General features: G+C 27.5%; 1 protein-coding gene across 8 annotated transcripts; it reads left to right on the forward strand.

The window, feature by feature from the left end:
• On the forward strand, nucleotides 1–23,922 carry LOC147812738 (uncharacterized). 8 transcript variants are annotated; one of them, XR_015432401.1, is made up of 5 exons: nucleotides 12–273; nucleotides 2,452–2,661; nucleotides 6,903–7,045; nucleotides 17,896–18,079; nucleotides 23,509–23,922. XR_015432401.1 is itself a non-coding variant. In XM_087158723.1 (4 exons), the coding sequence occupies exons 2-4, from the start codon at nucleotides 2,631–2,633 to the stop codon at nucleotides 23,689–23,691; spliced, it is 357 nt and encodes a 118-aa protein (XP_087014849.1). In that variant the 5' UTR covers nucleotides 1–122; nucleotides 2,452–2,630; the 3' UTR covers nucleotides 23,692–23,922. The 8 variants fall into 8 exon arrangements, 7 of the variants coding, with proteins under 7 accessions (XP_087014849.1, XP_087014846.1, XP_087014850.1 ...); XM_087158723.1 differs by lacking the exon at nucleotides 17,896–18,079 and having other exon boundaries at nucleotides 1–122; XM_087158720.1 differs by lacking the exon at nucleotides 17,896–18,079.
• Nucleotides 23,923–25,032: the final 1,110 nt, after the last annotated feature.

Below are 25,032 nucleotides of genomic sequence, written 5' to 3' on the forward strand. Positions count from 1 at the left end.
CATGAACATAAAGTCTGACATACGTCCCAATGCCAATAAATGGCAACCACCTATTTTCTATTTCCTTGTTTGTCTATTATTTGAGGCGAAAAGTATGCTTGTACTAAGAATGAAATGCAAATGTAAACTGTTCTTTAAAATTGTAATTTCCTGACTGTATATGATTAAACTTACAAACTATGCAAGTTTTGAAAAAGTTTCCGATGATTTAAATTTAAAATTTACAAGTGCGTTTGTTTCAAGTAAAGAGAATTAATCATGATTTTTCTTAAAGTAAATTTTGACTATTGTTAAAATACTTAATAGATAAGTTCCTAAGATAGATTTAATCCTAAATTTTCTATAAAACGTATTTTGAATTGCTACTCTAGCCTATATATTATTTTTAGTATTTTATGAGTGTTTTGTTAATTAATTGGTATTTCAAGAGAGTTTGTTTAATTCTCTTCTTTTAAATTTGTATAAAATTTTTATGATTAAGGTTTTCGTGTTGCACTCAAGCTTGATGATTGTTAATTATTTAATTTAATTTCTTATAAATATTTTAGCGTTTGATTTTAATTGTCTCTTTTAGTATTCCAACACAATGATTTACTCGAATATACTAAAATTTAAGTTTTATCATTTGGATAGCTTTGTTTAGAATTAAAAATTATTTTCTGCTATTTGGTTGCATAGGTTCTTTACGGAATCAATTCCATTAAAACAAGTTTAAACTCATACTTAATAATTTTTTTAGGTTATATGTGTAACCATGCGATTTTTAAAAAATATTGTGGTTGGTATGAAAATTAGTTGATGAAAGCCATTTTTGTTTTTATAAAGAAAATTATCATCTAAAAAGTATGACATCTGAAGTATGACATGAATATGACATCTTTGAATTGTTTTGTACTTGTTAATTTTATTATATTTTCATGCTTCATGAGAAACTTTGAAATAATACATGCTTGAATTTAAAAAAAAGAGCTATTGTTTATGAAATGTTAATATTTGTGCTTATAACATGGGTTTAAAAATCAAATGACAATTCAATAATGTGCTGCGCACAATATTACAGTAATCAGTATCATGCTTATGTTTGGATACCATCATATAAATTTTTAAAAATATTTTTGGGACTGATTATTAAAAAGCAGATTGGAAAAAATAAAGGAATATATGTGTGGCTTACAGATTTTCTAAACTTGATTTATATTTTATTATCATTATTAGTATTTATGGGAATGTTAATTAAAATATTAATAGATTGTAAAATGTACATTCTTTTAGAATATTCAAAGGTTAAAATGTATTTTGTCCTAAAATTTCTGGAATATTACTTGGACCATATTAAAAATACTTAGCTCATAGGGATAATACATTTTTGTTGTAAATCAAACTATGTTATGTTAAAAAAAATTTCTTAACTTTTGTTATTTTTCCAAAAAATATTAATGCCATTTTCGGAAATGCTATTTTGGAAATACTTTTATATATTTGGAAATGCTATTTTTCAAATATTGTCAGAAATAATTTAGTTTTTTTTAAAAAAAAAAAATTTAGATAATTTAAGATGTTTTTTACTCATATTAAAATTGCCTTTGGATTTAACTCATTTTAACCAGCTTAAACTATTAATCTATTAATTACTAGCACACACGCACACAGATATATATTAAATTGGGCCTTTTGTTAAATGAATGTATTGCTATAGGCTACCATTGACTTTTATTATTTTCATTGAATTATATAATAAGAAATCTAGCCAAGAGGAAACTGATGGGGTTTCTGCTTCTTCAAGAAGAGCAAATAAAGAGAATAGTAGAGCAAAGTTACAATAGATTGTATACTTGACGTATACTTCTTTTTATTAAACATCTGTATTTTTATAATAATAAATAAATAATTAATATTTCACTATTTTCTAATAATTTATTTATTTTGACCGACTGACAGCTCCGCTTTTAAAAAGTTATATTTTATTCTGCAGTCTTCTCTGCATAATAAAATTGTTTTCTTTATGTTATTAGATAGGGAAACATTTTCTCAGTTTTGCCCATTTGCAAAACCAACAATGAAAAACCTTTATAGTATATCTAATTTTAAATATAAAATTTTTAAGAAATCACATTTGCTTCAAAGATAACTAGATCTTTGGAGAAAAGTATGGATTAGCTTTTCCATAATTATAAGTTTGTATGGCTTAGTGGTTAAAGCACTGAGCTACCATTGTGAAAAAACTGAGGTTCAATCTCTAGCAGCAAAAGTAAAGGCAGCTTGTAGGTATTACTGACCATATTGCAACTATTATGTTGTTGGCTACAAAATTGGTAAACTGTAACCTTCTTGGCCTTATTAAATCACAAACAACTCTTGAAGAAATTTTTTTAGGGGCTTTCTTTGTGTAAAAAATAGAATTTTTCTTAAAAAATTGTCATTATGTCACATATTTATTTCATTTTCTTTCAGCATTTAATAAACCTTTGAAACAAAAAACATGAAGGATCCAAAGAGCCATATTCAAGCTTTGGCCATGGTTGCCAGCAGTGTTACCGTTAATCCTCATATTCCAATTGTTCGTTATTTTAGATCTGGTTCTGAAATGCTGAAAATGGCAAAGATGTATCACGATGAAGGAGAACTAGAAAATGCTTTTATTCTCTATACTAAATATACAACGTAAGTATAACTATTCGTTACATTTCTTTATTATTAAAAGTTCAAAACTTTATTTCTTTTGACTGTAGATTCTTGGAATTATATATGCATATTTATAGTTAAACTTATTTATTGTATGTAAATCCTATGTTTAATGTGGAATATTTTTAATAAATTGTAAGTTTAATGTTTAAAAAACCTTTAACTTTAAGGTTTTTCATCGCTAACTTGAATTTAAAAATTTTCAACAAATTTCTTGATAATTATTTATTTAAAGCTGTTTGAAAAAAGATAGACATCTAACTGTGGGAATTTCATTCATTTAAAATTTTGCAGGGTGCGTAGGGTTTTTTAAAAGTGATTAAAGGTGCTTATTTTTGATTTACATTATTTAAAAGCTACAAAAGGTGCTTTTTTTTAGTCGGGGTTTGTGAAAAGTGCTTAATTTTCTATCTTTTAAAAAGAGGTTTCTCTTCCCCGTATCGATTGCCGTTCTAAATTACAAAAAATGCATGATTTATCACGATTTTCTCTGCAATATTTATCAGAAACTAGTTATTTTGTCATGATTATGTAAAGTTTTTGAAAATGTTTTTGAATTTTATTGATTTCATGTTTACAAATTAAGAACTTTAAACGAGAGAAAAAAGTAATTTTTTTTACTGCACCGATCCTAATTATGATTTTTTTTTGGAAAGTGATTCAAAATATTTTTTGAGTGCTTAAAAAGTACTTAAAAGGTGCTAACTTTTTGTTGAAAAATATGGCTACCACCCTGTTATAAAATATCCCTTTTGCTCAATTTATTCAAAAAATCTATGTGTATAAGAATATGAGATTCTTCATATATCCTCTCATAAATCACACAACCACTTGAAATCACAGTGCTATTTTGTTTGGTAAGGCATTGCAAATGGTAATTTCAGTATTTAGAGAAGGTATTTCTAGTATTCAAACCATCTTAGAGATTTTTTACGTTGTGTCTATTATCCATATGTTTTCTCACCAAAGATATGTTCTGACCAAATGTTTGCAAAAACTGAGAGTAACAGGAAGAAATAATTCTATCAACAAGATTCTCATTTAAAGGCACTAAAGTTGTCAAAAAGTTGAAATTTTTCTGAGTTTAATAAATGCTAGTAATAATATATTTTGTGTCACGTGTGTTATACATTCAACAATTACCTAGTAGAGGCAAGAAATTTAATCACAAAATGACTCACATGTTTTTTTCTCTCTTTAATATAAATGAAAAATAAAGGGAAGAGATTTTTTAATGCTCTCTAATATTTATTTTTGATATTTTTTGCCCAATCTTGTTTCACAAGAATTTTGATTCAATCAGCAAATTGCCTCATTCCTGATATTTTTGTTGTTGGCAAATTTTATTTAATATTTGTATATATGCATAGCTCAATTCGTAAAAATAGAGGTTCTTTTTATTGTTTTTTATTCACATTGAAGAAAATAACTCTTCATTTATTTTGTGGTTGAACTTTTTATTTTCTAGACAAGTTTGAATACTGTGGTCCAAAAAAAAAAAAAAAAAAAAAAAAAATTGTACAAAAGGTGGTACTAAGTATATATTTCTATATATTGTAATATCCTGCACAGTCAACAAGGAAAATTTTTTCTTGGTGACAGCAACAGTTACGTTTTAGTGCATTATATTTAGTTTTCAAAATACCTGCCATGACTTATCAATTATTCAAACATATGTATTTAAGAATTTATGCTTTTTTATGGTTGCCAAAAGTCTTCCCGGTTTATCTATTTTCCCCTCCCTTGTAAAGTCTTTTACATCGAGTCATTGTAAAATCTTTTACATTTTAAAGCAGCTATGCTTTTTTTGGAATTGCATTTTAATGCAAATTTAAATAAAAGAAACTTTAAAGTCTTTGTTTTGTGAAATATTTCAGATGGACTAAGTTTTTAGTGATAATTTTCCCCAACTTTTTTGATGTAGGAGATTATAATCTTTTGTTATTGCCCATTATCATTATTGTCTTCCTGGTTTATTGATTTTCCCCACTCCCGTAAAATCTTTTTTATTGATTAGATATATATAAACTTATTGTTTTTCTTAATTTTCTTCGTGTTTTTCTGTTTTTATTTATTATGATATATGTATATATATATATATATATATATATATATATATATATATATATATATATATATATATATATATATATATATATATATATGCAGTAAAACCTCCGTTAAGTGGCCATTCTTGGGACCGAAAAAATTGTCCGTTTATGAGAGTTGTCCGTTTACGGGAAGAGTACCCTAATAACGAAGTTTAACGCAACAACGTAAATTGTTATTAGAATATTTTCAAAGATGTAGAAATAAATAATCCACAATAACTATCTACAAGGATATTTATTTAAACTTTAAGAAAGATAAAAAATATTTAAAAAAGTTTGATATAAATACATAATTTGCTGCATTATTTGCTGCATAATTTTATGTAATTAATTGATATAAATACATAAAAACTGCACTAACCAATTAGTATAATCGAGATCATCCCCTCGAACTATTAGGATTTGGTTCTAGTGATGAGAATAGGATCATTAGGTAAGATATTCAGGGTATTTCATTTATTTTGTATGCACTGCACATAGCTTTTTCTTAAATGCAATTTAAATGAAACAGCAATAGCATATTAATTAAGGACCAGCATTTATGCAGAGTTAAAGCAAAATTACTTTTAAGGTCTAAACTAAACTTTATTCAATGGAATAGGTTCAAAAAGATAAAATAAATATTGAACAGAAAATATTGAACAAAAGGTTAAAACTTCAGCTTATTCTCATGAATTATCAAAAAGATTTGAAAGAAATTCGCATTCTATATAAAAGAGGATCAGAAAGACCTTAGCAAATAACTAGAATAAATTTATTTGACTAAATAACATATGTTATCTTTTATTAATGGATTACTGCCATTAGTGTAAAAAAAATCTCCCTATAGCAATAATTGTTACTATATATGTATATACACTGGTGTGCAAAAATTAAGCAACAAGTGCGTTTTTTGTCATAACTCTACAAGAAATCATCCAATTGACATGCAATTTGAATATGATGTACATTATTTTGTACTTAAATAATGGTGAAAGAATAATGGCTCAGAAATGAATATAAAGCTTAAAGTAGGGCATGGAACAGAAAAAGGCTTTATTTGGGCTGTACCAGTAGTTTTAAAGGCATTCCAAGCACAAGAAACAACACTTTTGTTGATCCCGAACTCTTCGGCGACACTGGTAGCACTATGTTCTACTGGTCCTCAAGCTTCCCAATCATTCTTCCTCGAGTAAAGTCGTCTAAATGATTTCTTGAAGACATGTTTCACAAAACAAATCACTTGCACTTGCAGCGAATGTCTTTAACTACGGTGCTCTTCATCCTTTTATGACCTACAAGGTTTACATACACTTACATCACCTACGACGTTTTATTTCTGAAATTTGCATACAAATAATCTTTCTACTGAATTACGTGCATATTATACTGCAATTTCATGGCTATCTTATACTTTGTTGGGGAGCTGTGGCCGTAAAACCACTTGTTGCTTAAGTTTTGCGCACCAGTGTATTAGACAAGGTTTATTCTTAAAGGAAATCATAGAAGCTTTTAGTTTTATTTATCTCTCTATTATTATATTTTTTCTTATCTCTCTATTCTTCAGATTTCAGCTGCATTCTGCAATTTTAATTGAATAAAGGACAACTACTACTCTCTCTACTAAATTTTAATAGATACTAAGCAGAAATTTTCTAATGCAGTATTTTCCTTAAATAAAATTTGTGAAACTTTTTTAATTGAACTTTTTTCTTTTAAATATTTAACAATTAAAGAGGAAAATAAAGCAAGCTGCATTTGTTTATCTAGGAATTTATAAAATTTTTTAAAACAATTTAAAATTTATAATCTAAAATTTTTTAAGTGTTATCTTATATGAAATTCTTATCTAAGCAATACTTTTTTTAAATAAAAATGTAAACACTATTTATAAGACCTTTCGTTATCTTTCTAGGTTAAAATTGACAGTTATGCTTTTAAACAGACATTTTTATGAGGTCATTAAGTTGAAAATCCATTCTGGTTTAACCAAATTGTTATAAAAGCAAAATGCTCTGTCTTCTTTTTGTGTTAAGATTTGAAAAAAAAAAACTAATATCAGAACATGTTTTATAAAGACAAAAATATTTTTGTTTATTATTGACTTATATATTTATTTTTCTTATATAGATCAAAATCTTCCACTGATCGCTCAGAATCTAGACCGGAAAGCCAAAGACTTACACAAGGATTCATTATCTTCCCATCTTGAAACTCTGCTTACTTTTCAATCTTGGTTTGACGGAAAATATCATCATTTTAATGAATTTAAGGTAAGTCTTTAAGTACCAATTCAAACACTAAAAAAGATTTATGATACACTTTTTAAATTAAAGGGTTCATTAACATTCTAAGTTGAAAAAACTTGCCTTTTCATGTTTTTATGCTTCCCTTAATTGGCTCATAAAATAGGTATGTAACTAAGAAAGGTGGCTTAACATGCATTCCCCAAAAATGCATGGTTATCGCTTACGCTCATCAACCTTAGCCTGTTGCAATCATTTCACCATGCTGTAGTTGGTTAAAATGAATTATTTAGTTAGTCTTCTCAATGTGCCTTAAATTTAAAGAGTTGCCCAGATTTTGCAACCAGGTTCTCGATCTTCACCCTCTTTTTCCACTGTTCTTAAGTGCTGAATGTTGTTTTATTCTATTTTTTATATCATGCTATTACGTGATTAAAACTTATTTTATGTAGGATGATGATTGAGTTATGAATGTTAAGATTCTTTCAATATACTCAGTTGCAGGGAACTTTTTCAGTTTTCTTTCTCTATAGCACTCACATTACTAGCATAAATCTCCAGTGGTTGTCTCAATCTTGATTTAACTTCTAGTATAAAAGCACCCTGCCAAAATTTATCGAACCATTTTGCACAGTTTGTAATGTAGAATCACTGCTTAAATAAACAGCCAAATTGTTCTCATGTGTAGTCACACATTTCTGAAATTCAACGAACATTGCATGTTGTAAATTAACCTTTTTATTGTCCATTTTTTGAACATTAATTTTCAATCCTGTAGAGGCAAAACACACTTTATCTTTCAAGTACTGGCAGCATAACAGCAAACAAAAAGTATCCACATCACCGAAATAAAATATACTCTAGCGCCACCTCTGAGAACCGCACAAAAACTTTTTAGGTGACCTTGCACGCACATACTAATAATATATATTTATATCAGTGATGGGCATCATTCACGAAAATTTTATTCATGACTAAATTTATTCAGAATAAATTTATTCTGAATGATTATTCATATGAAAATTTAGTCATTATTCATCATTCATTATGCAAATGTATAAAAATTTTTGAAAAATGATTCATGAATAAACTCATTAGTCATGACTAATTTTTCTGAATAAAATTTTGAATAACCAGCGAAAAATGCAATCAATATGTCTTTGTCTATAACAAGATGCAAAGCATCGTTTGCTCTTAAACATCTTATTTTAGGAATTTAACTATAAAAGTAAAACAAATATGAATATTTATTTTTATGTTATTTTAACTTACTCCAGCGTAACATTCTTAGTTGTGCAAAAATGTAGGTTTATAACTGTTTAGTTACTTAAGTTCATTTTAAAATTTTGTTCTAAAATCTATAAAACACAATTTCTTATAGATTTTGAAAGCAAACGATAATCTTATTTTAAGTTTTTAAATAAAATTTTAACTTAAAAAATTAAACGCTTTTTTGCCATGTAACCATTTCTCAAAAGTATGCATTATGTTAGACAAGAGTAAATTTCCTCAAACATTATATAAATATATTTGAAAAGGATTAACGTTTTATTTGTAGTTGTCATAATCATAGTCAATTAGAGTATTCCATGCCCATTTTTGTTGACCAGTGAAATTATTCAGTTATTCTTGACTAATAAATAAAGGATACTGAATAATGAATTAATGATTGATTTATTCTTTATTCAAAATATTTCTGACTAATGAATAAATCTTTATTCATTATTCAGATTTTGAATAATTATTCATCATTCTTTATTCATTATTCTGAATGACAAATGCCCATCTCTGATTTATGTATATATATACTAGAAGGTTCCACCCCCTGCTCGCAACCGCTCGCCAACCCCCGATAACTGCTATGCAATTACATTTTTGTTCGCTTCGTGAACAAAATTAAAATCGTTTTCCTGGAGATTAGCTGGCAATTTTTCTGTACCAACATCACATAGAGAGAATATGTTAGGATTGTAATATGTCAGAGGTCCTTGTTATCAGCATTATAAACTTATATTAAGCAATTTTACTACGAACAATAATATAAACTTATATAAAGCGAGGAAGCAATATTATTTAACAAATTACTATAGGACATTAGAAGAAGATTAATCTCTGTATTCAAAGCATTTGTGGCAGAGCCAAACTCGGGTTGATTATATTTGAGGGTGCCCCTTGATTCTCGCCAAGTTGTAATTGCGGTTGATCACCAAACTGGGCGATGTTGAAGCCCAATCATGATTCTGATTGATTTAGATTTTAGCGTTATTTTTAAATGTTCAACTGTATATGTGATTTCAGAGGTCCGTTAGTGTTAAATGGGATACCGGCTGGTAAGGTTACTTTTTCTTCTGGTCAATTAGATCGAAGGTATGTGGGCAGCCGTAAAAAGGGACTTTAGAAAAAAATGTCATCGTCAGTCCAGTACCACAGGCGCAATTTTTGATTCGTATTTCGCTGAATTTATGTGGGGATGGAGGTACACAGATTCTATTCGTGATAAATTTGGACAGTATCTAACTGTTATTGGAGAATTCGGTGCACCTAAATCTGAAGATATTCAAGCTTAAAGAAGAAATGAGTTGTTTTTTTCCTTTTCTTTCTGTGCTTACTCCATTAATTTTTGTTTTGATTCGAAATGCATTTTCTTGGGTTTATTAATTTTGCTCATATCGGGTTCATTGCAATTTTATAAAGTTTTGGTTGATGTTTTGTTCAAATTTTCCAATGTTTTATTGAAATATCATTATATTTTGGCAGCCATTCATGTTACCACGTTGTTTTGCAAAACAGGAATGGCGCCAAACATAAGTCACCAATTTCGCCAAGGGGCACCCTCAAGTACATTTTTACCCCTACTATGTCAAATCATTGTTGATCTTATAGATGCCAGGCACTTCCTATAGGGTGCTTCATCTCTCTCCCCCCCCCCCCAGTAATTTAAATTTTAAACTGAAAACAATTAAAATCTAATGAAAAAAAACTTCAAAATATGGCAAACAAATTAAAACATGTAATATTAATTAAATTGATGCTGAATAATATTTCAAAAGCAAAACCCATTGCAAGTAGTTGCCCAACTAACTACAATACTGTCAACTGACAAAATATTTTAGTTTCAATCAGACAAAAAGCAAATTATATTATAAAAACATATGTAACCGAAATTCGACAAATTAAATTAAGTAATTTAATTTTTTGTCATATTGAATACTAATAAAAAAACAAATGTAAAATGAAATAATTATGTTATCAATGATCAATAAACATTTTTGTCTGAATTGTTATAAAAAAATAAGGTGAAAACAATAAAATTAAAAATTATTTACAATAGATATCTGAATACTCACAAAATCTAGCTATGTATATTTTTCATTGATTTTTCTTTTCACATCTTTTTGTATACCAATGATTTGCACTTTTATGCATTATTTAAGAAATATCTTAAACAACTATAAACTGTTAATTAATATTTCTGGCTGCACGATTTTTTGAAAGTAAGTAAAAAACAATTAAAAGTAGGGAAAAACGATGCTAAATTAAAAATTATTTACAAAACCTCATTATATATAAATTTTTTTATCAATTTCTTTTCCATATTATTCTTTTTTATTTAAACATCTTGACTCTTCATCATTTCCTCCCTGCCATTTCGCTGTCGTGTATTGTTATGTTCAGCCGTATGTCGCTGTTGATATCACCTAAGATATTCACGGTGATCCATTTTTTTATAAAAGATATAAGTATTTTGAAGTAAACTCTGTTCAATATATTTAACACATTCAATACAAAATAAAAATCGCAACAAGATTTAACTGGTAAGTTTAGTTGTAAAATTTCTGCGGACAGCATTATTAAAAATTATTACCTTTTCACGCACGTGCGTTCTCAATTTTGATTGGCTGTTTTGTGCGCTACTAACTAGAAGTCTTCTATTCGCTATGTGTAATCATTCCACTCTCTTCTTATGTATATATATATATATATATATATATATATATATATATATATATATAGATAGATAGATAGATAGATAGATAGATAGATAGATAGATAGATAGATAGATAGATAGATAGATAGATAGATAGATAGATAGATAGATAGATAGATAGATAGATAGATAGATAGATAGATAGATAGATAGATAGATAGATAGATAGATAGATAGATAGATAGATAGATAGATAGATAGATAGATAGATAGATAGATAGATAGATAGATAGATAGATAGATAGATAGATAGATAGATAGATAGATAGATAGATAGATAGATAGATAGATAGATAGATAGATAGATAGATAGATAGATAGATAGATAGATAGATAGATAGATAGATAGATAGATAGATAGATAGATAGATAGATAGATAGATAGATAGATAGATAGATAGATAGATAGATAGATAGATAGATAGATAGATAGATAGATAGATAGATAGATAGATAGATAGATAGATAGATAGATAGATAGATAGATAGATAGATAGATAGATAGATAGATAGATAGATAGATAGATAGATAGATAGATAGATAGATAGATAGATAGATAGATAGATAGATAGATAGATAGATAGATAGATAGATAGATAGATAGATAGATAGATAGATAGATAGATAGATAGATAGATAGATAGATAGATAGATAGATAGATAGATAGATAGATAGATAGATAGATAGATAGATAGATAGATAGATAGATAGATAGATAGATAGATAGATAGATAGATAGATAGATAGATAGATAGATAGATAGATAGATAGATAGATAGATAGATAGATAGATAGATAGATAGATAGATAGATAGATAGATAGATAGATATTATACAGGCCTTCTAACTACTATGTTTTGCAAAACTATGCTATAGAGTGGATGCAGTTGACAATTGGAAACTATAGCTTGTTTTGCTGACATTTTAAAAACCTCCTCCCCACTTTTAGAATCTGAACAAAGTGACTTTCCAAATTAACTTTTGAATCATTTACATGTAGTGGTTTGGAAAATAATTTATAAAACAAAAACATTTAACTTAGCTAAAGATCACCATCACTGATGGCCCTATGTGGCCTTCTTTAGAGTATTTTTCCATTCCACTCTTTTGCAGTTCTCCAGTTCCTTACTTTAATTACAGAAAAGTTTCGTTCTAAGCAGCTTTGTTGTCATTCTTATCTGTGTCTTGACCTTTTATCATATTGTGTGGCACTGAAAATTTTCAAGGCAGTTCTGCTTGAGTACATCCTTGCTATCTCCTTCTGTTTATAAATACACAAGTGGGCGACCTTTGTGCTAAAATACAAACTAAGGTAAACAACGTTAAAGAGCACAAAAATATTATTAAAAGCAATAATATTTTTAATAATATTTTTGTGCTCTTTAACGTTCTTTACCTTAGTTTGTTCCTTCTGTTTAGTCTAATTAATTTTATCATATCATTTTCATATAACTTATATAATACCTAGATGTATCTTTCTCTTCAGACAGCATTCCACCAAAAATAGTTCTGAGGATTCTTCTTTCAAATATCAAGGGAGCATTTTCAGCTTTTCTTGGGAGGATCCATATTTCGGAAGCATATGCGAAAACTTGTTTATAAGTGTTATGTAAAGTTGTACTTTACATAACACTTATTTTATTTTGATTAAGTGGGATTTTAAGAGTCTTCTGAGTCCATAAATGCATTAAATAGCTGCTAAAATTATCTTTTCTATTTTCACTTTTACTTATATTTTGATAAATTTCTTTCTGATTCTAAATTGGTGAATGGTATGCAGATTCAAATTTATGGGTTCCATTTTCAAAAATATTTTTGCAGATCTTGCATTGCAGTCTATATCTTCTGCATATGCCAATACATGTATTCTTCTATTAAAAAAATTATCCCTTATATCAATAGTGGTACCTCTAATTACTTTTACACTTAATAAGTGTCATGCAAATGAAAGCTTATCTACCACTTTACCACTAGAGGAACAATTTCTTACAAATGTAACCTATCACAAGTTAGTTCAGCTCTGCATTTGTGTGTGTATATATATATATATATATATATATATATATATATATATATATATATATATATATATATATATATATATATATATATATATATATATACATACATATATATATATATATATATATACATATATATATATATAATGAACCCTGTGGCAGAATTTTTTCTGACTTTCTGCGACTAACCTAACTAGAACCAATATCTTTCTGCAAGATATTTTTATCGCTATAAATGTTTGTGTAATGAATTTATAATAATAGATGAAATTCGTGTTTATAAAATAAGTCTACATGCATAGAATAAAACTGTGTAGATTTTTTTTCCTAATTTCATAATGTAAGTTTACATTTCTTAATAAGTTTAAATTGTTTAAGTATAAATTTGCATAATCTTCGATAATAACGAAAAGTTATAAATGTATAGATCTGCAGACAAAAATGCTTACTAGAGCATAAATAAAGATTACCCAGAACCTGTAATAAGACAGAACCTATAGAAATAGCTAAGAGTGGACAAAAAGGTTAAATTTATAAAACAAGATAACTGAATTTGAAGTATCAGATTAAACAGTATCAAAATTAAATTATTAAAGCAGTTTAAAACAGTATGGTTAAATGTTTTATTATAGAAGTTATATCAGGTACAGAAACAAATCAGGTGAAAAAATTAATATTGAAGTTGAGTAATCAAAATAATAAAATAGAATTGATTATAACCGAATTCTAAAAGCAAAAAAATTAAAGCAATGTTTGTTTCAATTTTTTCTACATCTAATTAAGTTTATCTAATTAATTATAGATTAATTAGATTCGATTAATATTGTACTGACTTATTAAAAGATTTTTTCTTAAAAAAAGGAGGTAATCAAAACTTTTTTCGTGATCAGTTTAAGTTCAGAACGAAAAAAATACACAGCGCTGGTGATTTCGCACTGTATTGTGTAAATAAAATAGCATTGATTCCACACTAAGTATGCAGAAGCGGTTTCCGACTCAATATGCTCAAGCCTATTCAACATCTCGAAACGAAATAGTCTTTATCAGTACTGAAACATCGGTATTAGAGCCATACTCATTGGATGCGATTTTTTTCGCATGCGTATGGAAACCTGTTTGAAAGTGTTTCACCAGTAAATATTTTCCACCAATCTGGTTTTCATTCACATGCCAAAAAATCGTAGATAGTGAGATATCTTTCAGGCTTTATTTCATTTATCGTTAGATTGCGATTTTTTTTCTTCTTCTTTATCGACGACTTAATTCAAAGGATATAGGCATTTTATCTTTAAAAAAAAAATATATATATAGTTATTTTTTACTTTTTACTGCTTCTAAATTTTCTTGATTTGTTGGAAATGCTGTCTCATCCTTACTATCGATATCGCTACTAGTAAGAATATTTGATTCAAATCTAGAACGTTTTTTCCCCCCCAATATTAGTAGCGTGGGAAGCTTCTTTTCCTGACGCTTTCCAGAAAAAAAAATCTTTGACATCGCTAGATGTTGTCGACTTCAATCTTATTTCTTCTTCGGAATGCCGCCTTGAAAAATCAGTTTTCAAATTTGTTTTAATTATTGTGGCTTCACAATTGCAACAAATAACCTTTTCGCTAGGCATGATTTTTTTTTTAAAAAAATCTTTTTACCCATAAAATTTTCCACATAAGTGCAAAAAATATAAAATACTCTGTTCTCATAAGAAAACACAAAGCAAATTACTGCGGCAGCGATAGAGGTCGAAGTTGGCAAATTTCCAAAAATACCTTAATAAAGGGGAAAAAAATTCTCCCTTTTTTATCCAGTGACTGTTTGTGTTCGAGATTAACGGAGAATTACGAGCGCTTTCTCCTTCCGCGGTACGCTAGAAAAAAAAATATTTAAAACAATTCTGCAAGAAAAAAATTTTGCAGAACCATTATTGCTTCTGCAGAAATTTTTTGTTTCTGTAGAAAATGTTTTTTTTTTCTTTTGGTAAAACAGCTTCTGTTTCTGCAGAATCTTTTTTGAGAACTTTTGTTTGTGGCAAACCAAAAATTTTTATTTCCCAAATGAAAAAAATCTTTCTGCAAGAACTCAGTCGCTTTCTGCGACAATGTCGCTGTGTCGCCGTGTTTCTGCCACGGGGATAATGAAACTGCTAAAATGAAATAAAAAAAATTCTTAGCAAAGGTAATATATTTACATTTTTATTAATTTTAATTAAAGTAATTTTAATCAGTAATAAGTACATAAATAATTTAAAAGATATAGTCAAACTATGGTTCATCGTTACTGCCACTTGTTCTCCGCATGTATTGTGTTTTAACAATATAATTAAATGCTACTCGTATAATCTTAAAATTTAGATTGTTTTTAAAACCTGCAGATTCCTGTGTCTATTATGCAGAAATCCTACTGTCATTTTAAATATATTGAAGTGTTTTCATTTTGAGAAGAAAAACAGTAACTTGTGATTCTAATGATGAAAAATAGAATGAGGATTTGTTACAGTTTGGAAAAAATGCCTTAAACATCGCATTTGATGTTTAAGCATCTCATTAGTGTGTCATTCATTTTTACATCTATTCTCAACAGGAATAAATTTAAAAAATAACACTCGTTTAAAGTGCTCCAGTTTTTGAATTGAAAAAAAAAAGAGTTTGTAGAAAGATTATTCTCTATAATATGATCATATGATGGATTTATTCAGTGATCATTAGCTCATATTGCTTAAACACTTTTATTCTCTTATGCAACCAAAACTTATTTCTTTGATTCCACTATCTCATATCCCTCTGATTGTAATTTTATCAGTACTAGTTTATACCATGCAGCTGTAGTATTGGCTCTCTAGTGAAGTTGAATCCATCAGTAAAGCATATGCTTCTCAGTCAGCCAAATGTGTTATATTTATTCCCTGCCAATAAAAAAATTCATTTATATTTTTGCAACTATGAATTTTTGGAGGGGAATTAACTGCAAGTTTTTTTTTAAAATTTGTATTTGCTCAGAGTTTTGGTTGCATTTAATTATTTATGTCTGTAAGCATCTTAAATATTACTTGAACTCATTAAATATTTTATAGTTTTAACCAGACTATTAATAAAAATGTTTTTAAAGTAGAAGTAAATGATTATTTTAATTTAGAATGATCTTGTTATTAGAATGGAATGTGTTTGACTTTAGAAATTATTAATTTTAGATTGTTTTAATAAATCACATCATATTATTTAAGAAAATTTAAGGGCCAAATGAGAAATTAAAAAAATTTTAATGTACCTACTGTAAAAATGAATCAAAAAATTTACCCATTAACCAGCTTCTATGTTTGCAAATTAACATTCAAATATCTTTGTATATTCATATGTTAGTTTGAAAATAGAATACTTTGAATACATGTAAGTAAAAATTTAGCAGTTTTGAGAAATTGTGTTAAAAATGTTAGTTCTATTTATGTATGTAAGATTATTTTCAATAATTTTATTTATCTATACAACATTTCTCAGGCTCACTTTTCCCTTTGTTTTTAATACTACAGTGTGTTAAAAAAATTGACAATAGACATGATTATGAATTTTACAATAAAAATTCTAGTTAGAAATACATAGTTTATGCTTCGAGGTTCACAATGCTAAGTCTGCACTTACATTAACAGGGTTGCCACTCCACAGGGAGAACAGAGAATACCTGGAAAATACAGGGAATTTAAAGATCACCTAAAATAACAGGGAAAATGCAGGGAATTTTGATTTTTTTTTCTTTACAAACTGGGAAAATACAGGGAATTTTGTTTTTTTATTTTTGTCTTAAAAAATGGTCACCACTCAAAGCGTAATATGTGGGATATTTAACCATGATATTTCAGCTATACTGAACTATTTAATTTATTATAGCATTATTTAAGTATGTTCAGCTGTTTTTCCAGCAATTGAAACTAATAAATATAGTTAGCTCATTATAGCTGATACAAGAGCACAGTAATTGTTGTTTCCTCTTAATATATTGCGTATAACATGTACAGGGAAAACACAGGGAATTTTTTTTTCCAGATTTGAGTGGCAACCCTGATTAATGTTTGATTTTGTATCTGCAAGTGCAATCATTGAAATTAATAAGATCTAAAGCCATGGCTAAGGAAACTTAGTTTTTATAAAGTTGTGATGAGAGAAACAGTATTTTTTTTTGGAAGGGTGAGACTTTGACCCTAGACCTCAAAATAGGAGAAGATGTTAGGGACAAAAAAATCTGAATTGAGTTTTAGACCAGCCAGAGTCAATGATATGTGGGAAAACTCTCTAAAATTAAAAAGAATCCTATGCTTGAGACATTTAGAGAGAATGGATTACACCCAATGCACAAAAAATCTTTAATGATCAATGCCGAGGTAAAAAATGAGGAAGATGAATGGATAGATGAGATTTAGATAAACCCAAAAAAATTTAACAATGAAGGCATCAGGCAGAATGCTTTGCAGTTGAACCGTTTAGGAGGTCGTGGTCCAACATGAACTGTCATACCAAAGATTAAGTGCTACTATTTATCTATAATTCTCTGGAATTTTAAACACAGGTGCTGATAATATAACTTTTTTTTCTAAAACGATTTTTAATTCTTTTTCAAATATGTTCTAAACTAATAACATTGAGTTTAGCCATATCATCTATATTAGAGTATAATTTCTTACTGACTACTAGATTTGTCTTGAATATAAAAATATGAAAACTTGAAGAGATGGTATATGCATTTTAAATTATGTATAAAATCATGTGTGTTATGTGTACTAAATTTGCATGAAATAAATTCTTTTATGTCATTAATGCCTGGTGAAAAATTATAATTGATAAAAATTATTTATTCAATAAATTTATATGTAATTTTTGTAGGACTATTGATCAGTGATGTTTCTGTAAATTATTTGCGAGGCAAAGATATGGTAGTTCTTTGTTGTCTGATTAGTGAAATTGCTCTATCAGCTCATTGCAAAGTTTGACCTCAAAACTCTTCTCTTAAAACATGTTATGATGACCTCCTCAAACTATTACGAATCTATAGACAAGAAATACGAAGGCATTAACTCATTTTAGCTTTACGTTTGATAGGTTCTGTTTATTTTCTTTATAATGTCCATGATTGAGATTCCACTTTATATGTTGCTATTGGAATTGGTAATGGACCTAGTATGGGCTCACAAGACGTGTCCCAAAAATTTAAATAAGTTTTAGTATACAGGCCATGAGTAATGTCTCAAAAAAAATCTAATTTCTCATGAGTATTCAAATATTGTGAAATTTTTAACAGCCTTTGACAAACTTTTTTTTAATATTCTTATTAGAAATGATCACATTTTTGCAACTTTTTACCCATTTCTGAACATCTATTTCCACCTATAATTAACAATTTTATGTACATGGCATTAAAAAGAAAATTTTGATTTTATTCTATTCTTTATAGTTCATTTTACCATACATTACACAGTTTCATTTAACAATTCTTAACTCTGAAAATTAATGAATATTAACTAGTGCTTAAAAAAATTCTTTTAATGTAGTGTAAAACATTGAACTAGAAGTATTATAAAATGATTAGACCCTATACCTCCCCATTAAATCAGCAAGCAATTTTCAAAACTATTCTTGGGAAATTTTCAGACGCAATATAATAAAATATGACAATAGTCAAGCTCAAAATGTGCTCTTTACATATTTTTACTAGGCTGGATTTCATTTTAATTACTTTATCGATTGTACATATATATTTTTATGGCAAAAATCTAGGATTACTTTTCATTTTGGCAAAAGAATTTATTAATATATTTTGCTAAGTTGAATGATTTTTATGGTATTTTTTTGTTCACTTAAAACATTGAATTCTTTTTTATAGACACATGTTGTTATAGACAACATGCTAAAACTTGTAAGAAATTGTTATTCATCAAAAAATTTCTATGCATTTTTTTTAAAATGAGATAATTTATATAGTAATGCTAAACTTCAAAATTTTTATTTACATTGAGAATTTTTTTGTAATTTAATAATTGTTTCTTATAAAAATAAAATGAAGTTAATCAAGTTTAATAATTTATCATCAGTTTTTTCTCAGGTTGTTGTTTTTTAGTTTCCGATATAAATAAAAATTAAACTTTAATATAAAAGGATATATTGAAATATGTTCTGTTACAGTAAGTCAAAAATTGAAAGTAATGACTGTCTTTAAATCTTGTGCTGATTGGTAAGCATTTGTAATCAAATATTATTGTTTCTAATGAGAAAATAAAGTCCACTTTGTTATACTTTTGTGGAATTACAATCAGTGTACAAAGTATCTTTTATTATTATAAATGTATCAAGTATTATATTATTATAAATATCAAAAAAATGTATTGTACAAATTTTGTTGCTTACATAGATTTTTAAGTGTGACTTTCCATTGTTATTTTTAAAATTAGATGTTTTGATTTTTAACCATTAATGAATCCATGACATAAAATATTAACTAATATTGAATGTTATTTTTTTTTTCAAAAAAAAAAATTTGAGCTTTGTAATCAGTTATTTTTATAACAGAAAGATTGGGCTTAATTTAACATTTTAAATTATTTCAAACTATATTAAAAATTTTCTTTCATTTTGAGAGTAAAACTAACTTCAAAAAGTTTGAAATGAAGCAAGAAAGGTATGATTATGTTAGTCTATAACATATGATAGTTAGATCATTTTAATTTGTTTGCAGAGAATTAATGTTAGGTTATTAAATATGAGATGTCTTTGTTAAAGCTTTTTTATAATGTCTTTTTTGTTATTAAACAGTTATTAAAAACTGCCTATTGTAAACCCTAAAGTACAGATAAAGCGCCCCCTCCCCTTTTTTTGACAAAAATCGCGATGATGTAAAGGGGAGTGTATAAAAAGCACTGAAGAAAATACAAAATGTCGTTTTACGAAAACTACTATATTTGATTGGGCGTAATTAAATATGAAAATTGTAAACAAAATAAAGTAAAAATAATTATAGCAAAATGAAGTGAATATAAGTTTTAATTAGTAAATCTAATTTACCTTCTACTGTAATCCTTTATTTTTAATGAGGGTATGATTGCAGCACATGCAAATAGGTAAAAAAAATAAAAACTCAGCAAGAAAAAATAAAAGAATATGAACTTGAAACTATTTTAAAAATATATATATAATTTATCTACATACATCAGAATTCAAAAATCTATCGAAAGAAAGATCATCCAAAATAAGGTTGATACATTCAGTTCATTAGTAATATTATTGTCTATAGATCCGTCAATAACTCCTTCTAATTGGAAATGAAAGAGCCCATTTTCGCTTCCATCTAAAGAGTTGAAAATACTACAACAGTTAAATTAGTTTCAGATCATCTCTTAGGCTTCAAATGGCCAACACAAAACCAATTACAAGTTGATTTTTGTCTTGTTTATTCCTAATGAAGAGCACCCATTCTCTTCTTAATGTACTTTTAAAGGGTGCCATCTATTGGCTGCAGAAGGCTCTCGCACCCGCCCAGAATTAAAACTATATCTGTGCTCAGACTTTTTAATTTTTCAGGGAGACTAGAGATTCTATGGATTGAGGCCTGATCCAAGATAATTAACCTCCAAACGCCATCTTTATTTCGACCCCAAATCCTCATCAACCAACTTTTCATAAGGTTGGCTATCATCCATCCCTTGACAAAGCAGGTAACCTTAATAATGTTGTGTCATATTTTTAGGCAATTCTAGGAAAGTATCACTCTCTCCATATCTCATCCATTCAATTCCACACCTTTTCTATTCACATTTTTCTTCTCTAGTTAGGTCTTTTCTGATACTCATTGACAATCAGTATGTGTGTGAAACTATAGGGGGCGATTTCTCCTGTTCTGGCATTTTATCTGTATTTTATGGTAATTTCCTATAGAATGATATAAGTTCTATTCACATGAAAAGTTAAGAAACATGTTTCTATTGGGATTTTTACACATAAAATCTTTGGAATCTTTTTTTAATTTTAACATCTAGCATACAAAAATGTAATCAGGCTTGATATTGATTTGTATTTTTTCTTCTTTATCGATCATTTACTGGCATCATCAATTTACTTTTACAAGTGTCTTCATCTTTTGATCCAACCTATTCTTTGCCTATCACGGATTGTGGATTGCCTTTGTTATTATCTCATCATTGCACCATATTCCTTCAGTACCTTTTCCTTCGTATTTTCATGTTTTATGCAATTTTTTACTCCCTCTTAATAAATTCTCTGACGAAATACAACTTCACTTTGAAAGAAGTCCTTATGAGCCTGATGTAATAAAGGACCTCATAACAGCTTCTAAGAAAAGGTCAGCTTCTTCTTGCTCTATTTTTAACATAAGATAGAGTACCATAAATTCAGAGGAATTTGAAAATTGATAAACATTTACAAGCCCATATCACTAATCAAACCTTATGAATGCTTTCAATGTTGCAGAATGGTTCTTTACTTTTCTGTTGCCAAATTACATCTCTTTGTAAAAATAGGATATACTATATAGAATAACTTTAAAAATGCAGACTTCCATAATGTAGAAACCTCCAAAATCTGTGAATTTTTTCGAACTAGAGTGGAGGAAAAATTAGCTAAAGCAATTTTAAATTAGAGGCAAGATGCGAAAAATTTCATGCCATAATTTTATTGTGTTGAAGAAATTAAAGATAAAAACCATGTGAATTAGCAGTGAAAACATTGCAAATTAAATGTATTAAGAAGTGATTACTCAAATGTGTGTGTCATAATTCTAATAAACTATTAAAAACTTGAGGATTTTATGAAATTTGTAACAATTGCTGCAACAAGAAAACAATCCATAAGACTGCACAAGTTATGATAAAATCATAATAAAAGGAGTACTTTGTTGAAAAGTGTACTTAAATACATAATTTGAATTAATCTGTATTATTAATGTTGTATTGAAAGTATTTAGATTTGTAAAATTATTTGGAAATCCATAACAATAACTGCTGGTTAAAATATAAAAAATCACACATACTTATGATGAAATCTAGTATGCCAAAAAGGGATTATTTGAATGCCCTATTTGATATTCGTGTGTTTTCATGATATTCTACAAAAATATAATTGTCTAAGAACAGAAGGAAAATATAATGTAAATTTAAGCAAATCGTAAACTTAAAAAATATTACTTGAAATTCATAACTCATAATATAATATTAAAATAATGAAATTTTAAAAAGCCTGCAAAAATTTGTAAAATTATTGTCAAAACAAAGAGTAAAAATTCCCTAAGTTTACGATGGAATCAAGCACACATGTTTTATAATTTTGAGCTTTTAACTTTGGCATTTCTATTTGCTTAAAAATAATGTATTAAAAATCTGCAATATTCTGGAATACAGAATTTCCAAGCTGTCCTACTTTTTGATGCTTGTAATAAAATTTTGATTGCAAAGAGGCTCAGATCTATGATCCCTCCTTCTTATAAAAAGAGCTTCTTCTCATTGGGAAAGACTATTAAAGAGAAACCTGAAAATAAACTCGAAACATCTGAACAAAAGTAATGAAAAAAATATTTTTATTGTTAATTTCAAATCCTATGCAATATTTTATTTATTTATTTATTGTTTTATTTTGCCTAAGCTACCTTGAAAGATAACCTTAGATATTTTGTAAATACAAAAAATATACACTTAAGTAGAGTTATCTCTAGACATTGTATAGCTTGTGCAAAATATTTTAAATATTCTCTTCCTGTATATTCAGCCATACATGCATTTTAAAGCAAAATTATTGATTGGAAGTGGACAAAATAAATTTTAAATGAAGCATGCTTGATTATTTACATTTTGAATATGAATTTAAAATTTTTTTTTGCCTTCTAATAGTTTCATTCTTAATTTAAATTGTAGCAATTCATAATAATTTAAATTGTAGCAATTCATTGAAAACTTTTGAGTCATTTGATACTCTGCATGTATATTAAATTATTAAAATGTGGGATTATAAGATATTTATAGTAGCAAAATGTTCTGAGAATTGTGACATGTCTGCGTTAAACTAAGCATGAGGAATGTCATTGCAAACCATATTACATTTCATGTTATCTAGGATTTTCTTTTAAATATGTTCACATTGAAGCATGCATGCATATATACAGGGTTATTCATAATTCCCTCCGGGGTTTCAAAGTGTTGTAGTAAAAAAACGAAGATGAATATGGCAAAAAAGAACATATGAAATTATGAATAACCCTGTATATATATATATATATCAGACACATCACCTAGGTAGAATATTTGTTAAAAATTTAATACAAAAAGAGTAGCAGCTGAACTTGAGTTGTTTTCACCTATTTAGTTGTTTGCACTTATTCATTTAGGTACCATGAATTTAAAATTTAATATTAAATTAATTCGTTTGAAATTTAGTACTTGCAAAAATAGCAGCAAATGCTTATGATTCTACACAGTAATTTTAGTTATTTATTTATAGGTTTTATATGCTTTGGATGAATTACAGAAGCCTGTATTTAATGGAGAAGTCATTACCCTTGTTACTCCTTATATCCAAGAATTGTTTTTTTTCTCTCTTACTGCTTTGCTTTCAACATGGCATTTATTTGATTTTATTGCTCAAATTCTTGGATCTTTACACCACCAAACGATATACCATTGATGTTCTATATGTACCATCATTCTGTGAGGTATATTCATTACGAGTCGCAAATTTTATGTTGAAATACATATGCTATCAAAATTAGTCGAATTAATAGTATAATAAGGGATGTAAAATCATCAAAACCAGTTTGATTGCCTGATGAAAATTAAAAATATTTCTTGTAATGGATTTTCAATTCTTCTGTTTTTTATAATATAGGGTTTGATTAAATAAAGATTGTAAACATTTTGTCCTCTCTTTGCCCCTTCATGTTAATTCTAAACAACCTAATTGTTTGCCTTTCATACTTTTGTTTTCTATTCTCTAACTTTTTATTTGAATCTTACTCTTTAAGAGGATACCATACCGTGGAACAAATTTTTCATCGCAAATTCTTTTTCTCCTTTAATTTAAAAGAAAAGAAAAAGTTCAGGCAAACCTAGAGTAAACCATGAAGTTTCAAATACTAAAAAAAAAAAGGTTTTTAAATATACAAATGAAAATAAATTGTGAGATGATAACTTAGGATTACACAACGGAGAAGTTCTCTTCGAAAAATTTGTTTGCGTTTTAATATTTTGAGGTATTTTCTTTTCTTTCAGCAATTGAAACTTCATGACTTATTGCTTGAACTTTTTCTTTTCTTTTAAATTGGAAATTTTTTAATTCTGTAAAAATGTAGACACAATCTTCTAAAAACCATCAAAAGAATTTTAAAATGAAAAATAACGGTCTTTTATTTTTAATTGCACGTTTTACACCAACAAAATACTAACATTTACGCTTCATAAAAGTAAAATAATAAAAATAAATAAGTATTTTATGAATGAAATACAATCTAAATATATAGATAGAGGCAAATAAGATTTTGTAGTATTTTGAAAAAATTTGATTACAAGACAAAAAAGACTTATTAAAATTGATTATACTCTGATTACAGAAATTTGAAAAATTCTGCTCTTTACCAACACGATATTTAAAATTGCAAGGTTCAATGCAAAATTTACATTACGGTCGAACCCCGGTTTACCGAATTTCGCGATTTAACGAATTTTATGAAGTAGATTTATAGGAAACAATGAATAGAGACTCAGACACACAAGTCGATGATAATGGATCTCTAGTGAAAACTGTTACTTTTTCTGATGCTTTGCTCTTCGTGACGTCGGTAAAATAAAAAACATTTTAAAGTAAAAAAAATCAAGGAAATTAGCAAACCTTACTCACGAATTGTATTAAGATTTCAAATTAATCAGAGCGTAATCATAAGTTGTATTTTAAGTACATGTATAAAAAGTGTAAGACTTCTATTTATTTTGCATAGTTGTTGATAACAGATGTTCGGATATTCCATAATTT

This window comes from Parasteatoda tepidariorum, chromosome 3, assembly GCF_982258835.1.
Source record: "Parasteatoda tepidariorum strain Cologne lab strain chromosome 3, Ptep-v5.0, whole genome shotgun sequence".
NCBI lineage: Eukaryota > Metazoa > Arthropoda > Arachnida > Araneae > Theridiidae > Parasteatoda > Parasteatoda tepidariorum.

Bases quoted from the DNA above. Each gene is read 5' to 3' on its own strand.
- LOC147812738 (XM_087158723.1), top strand. From the start codon at position 2,631: ATGCTTTTATTCTCTATACTAAATATACAAC. The intron at 2,662-6,902 runs GTAAGTATAACT...TTTCTTATATAG, and splicing joins CTCTATACTAAATATACAAC to ATCAAAATCTTCCACTGATC. The intron at 7,046-23,508 runs GTAAGTCTTTAA...ATTTATTTATAG, and splicing joins ATCATTTTAATGAATTTAAG to GTTTTATATGCTTTGGATGA.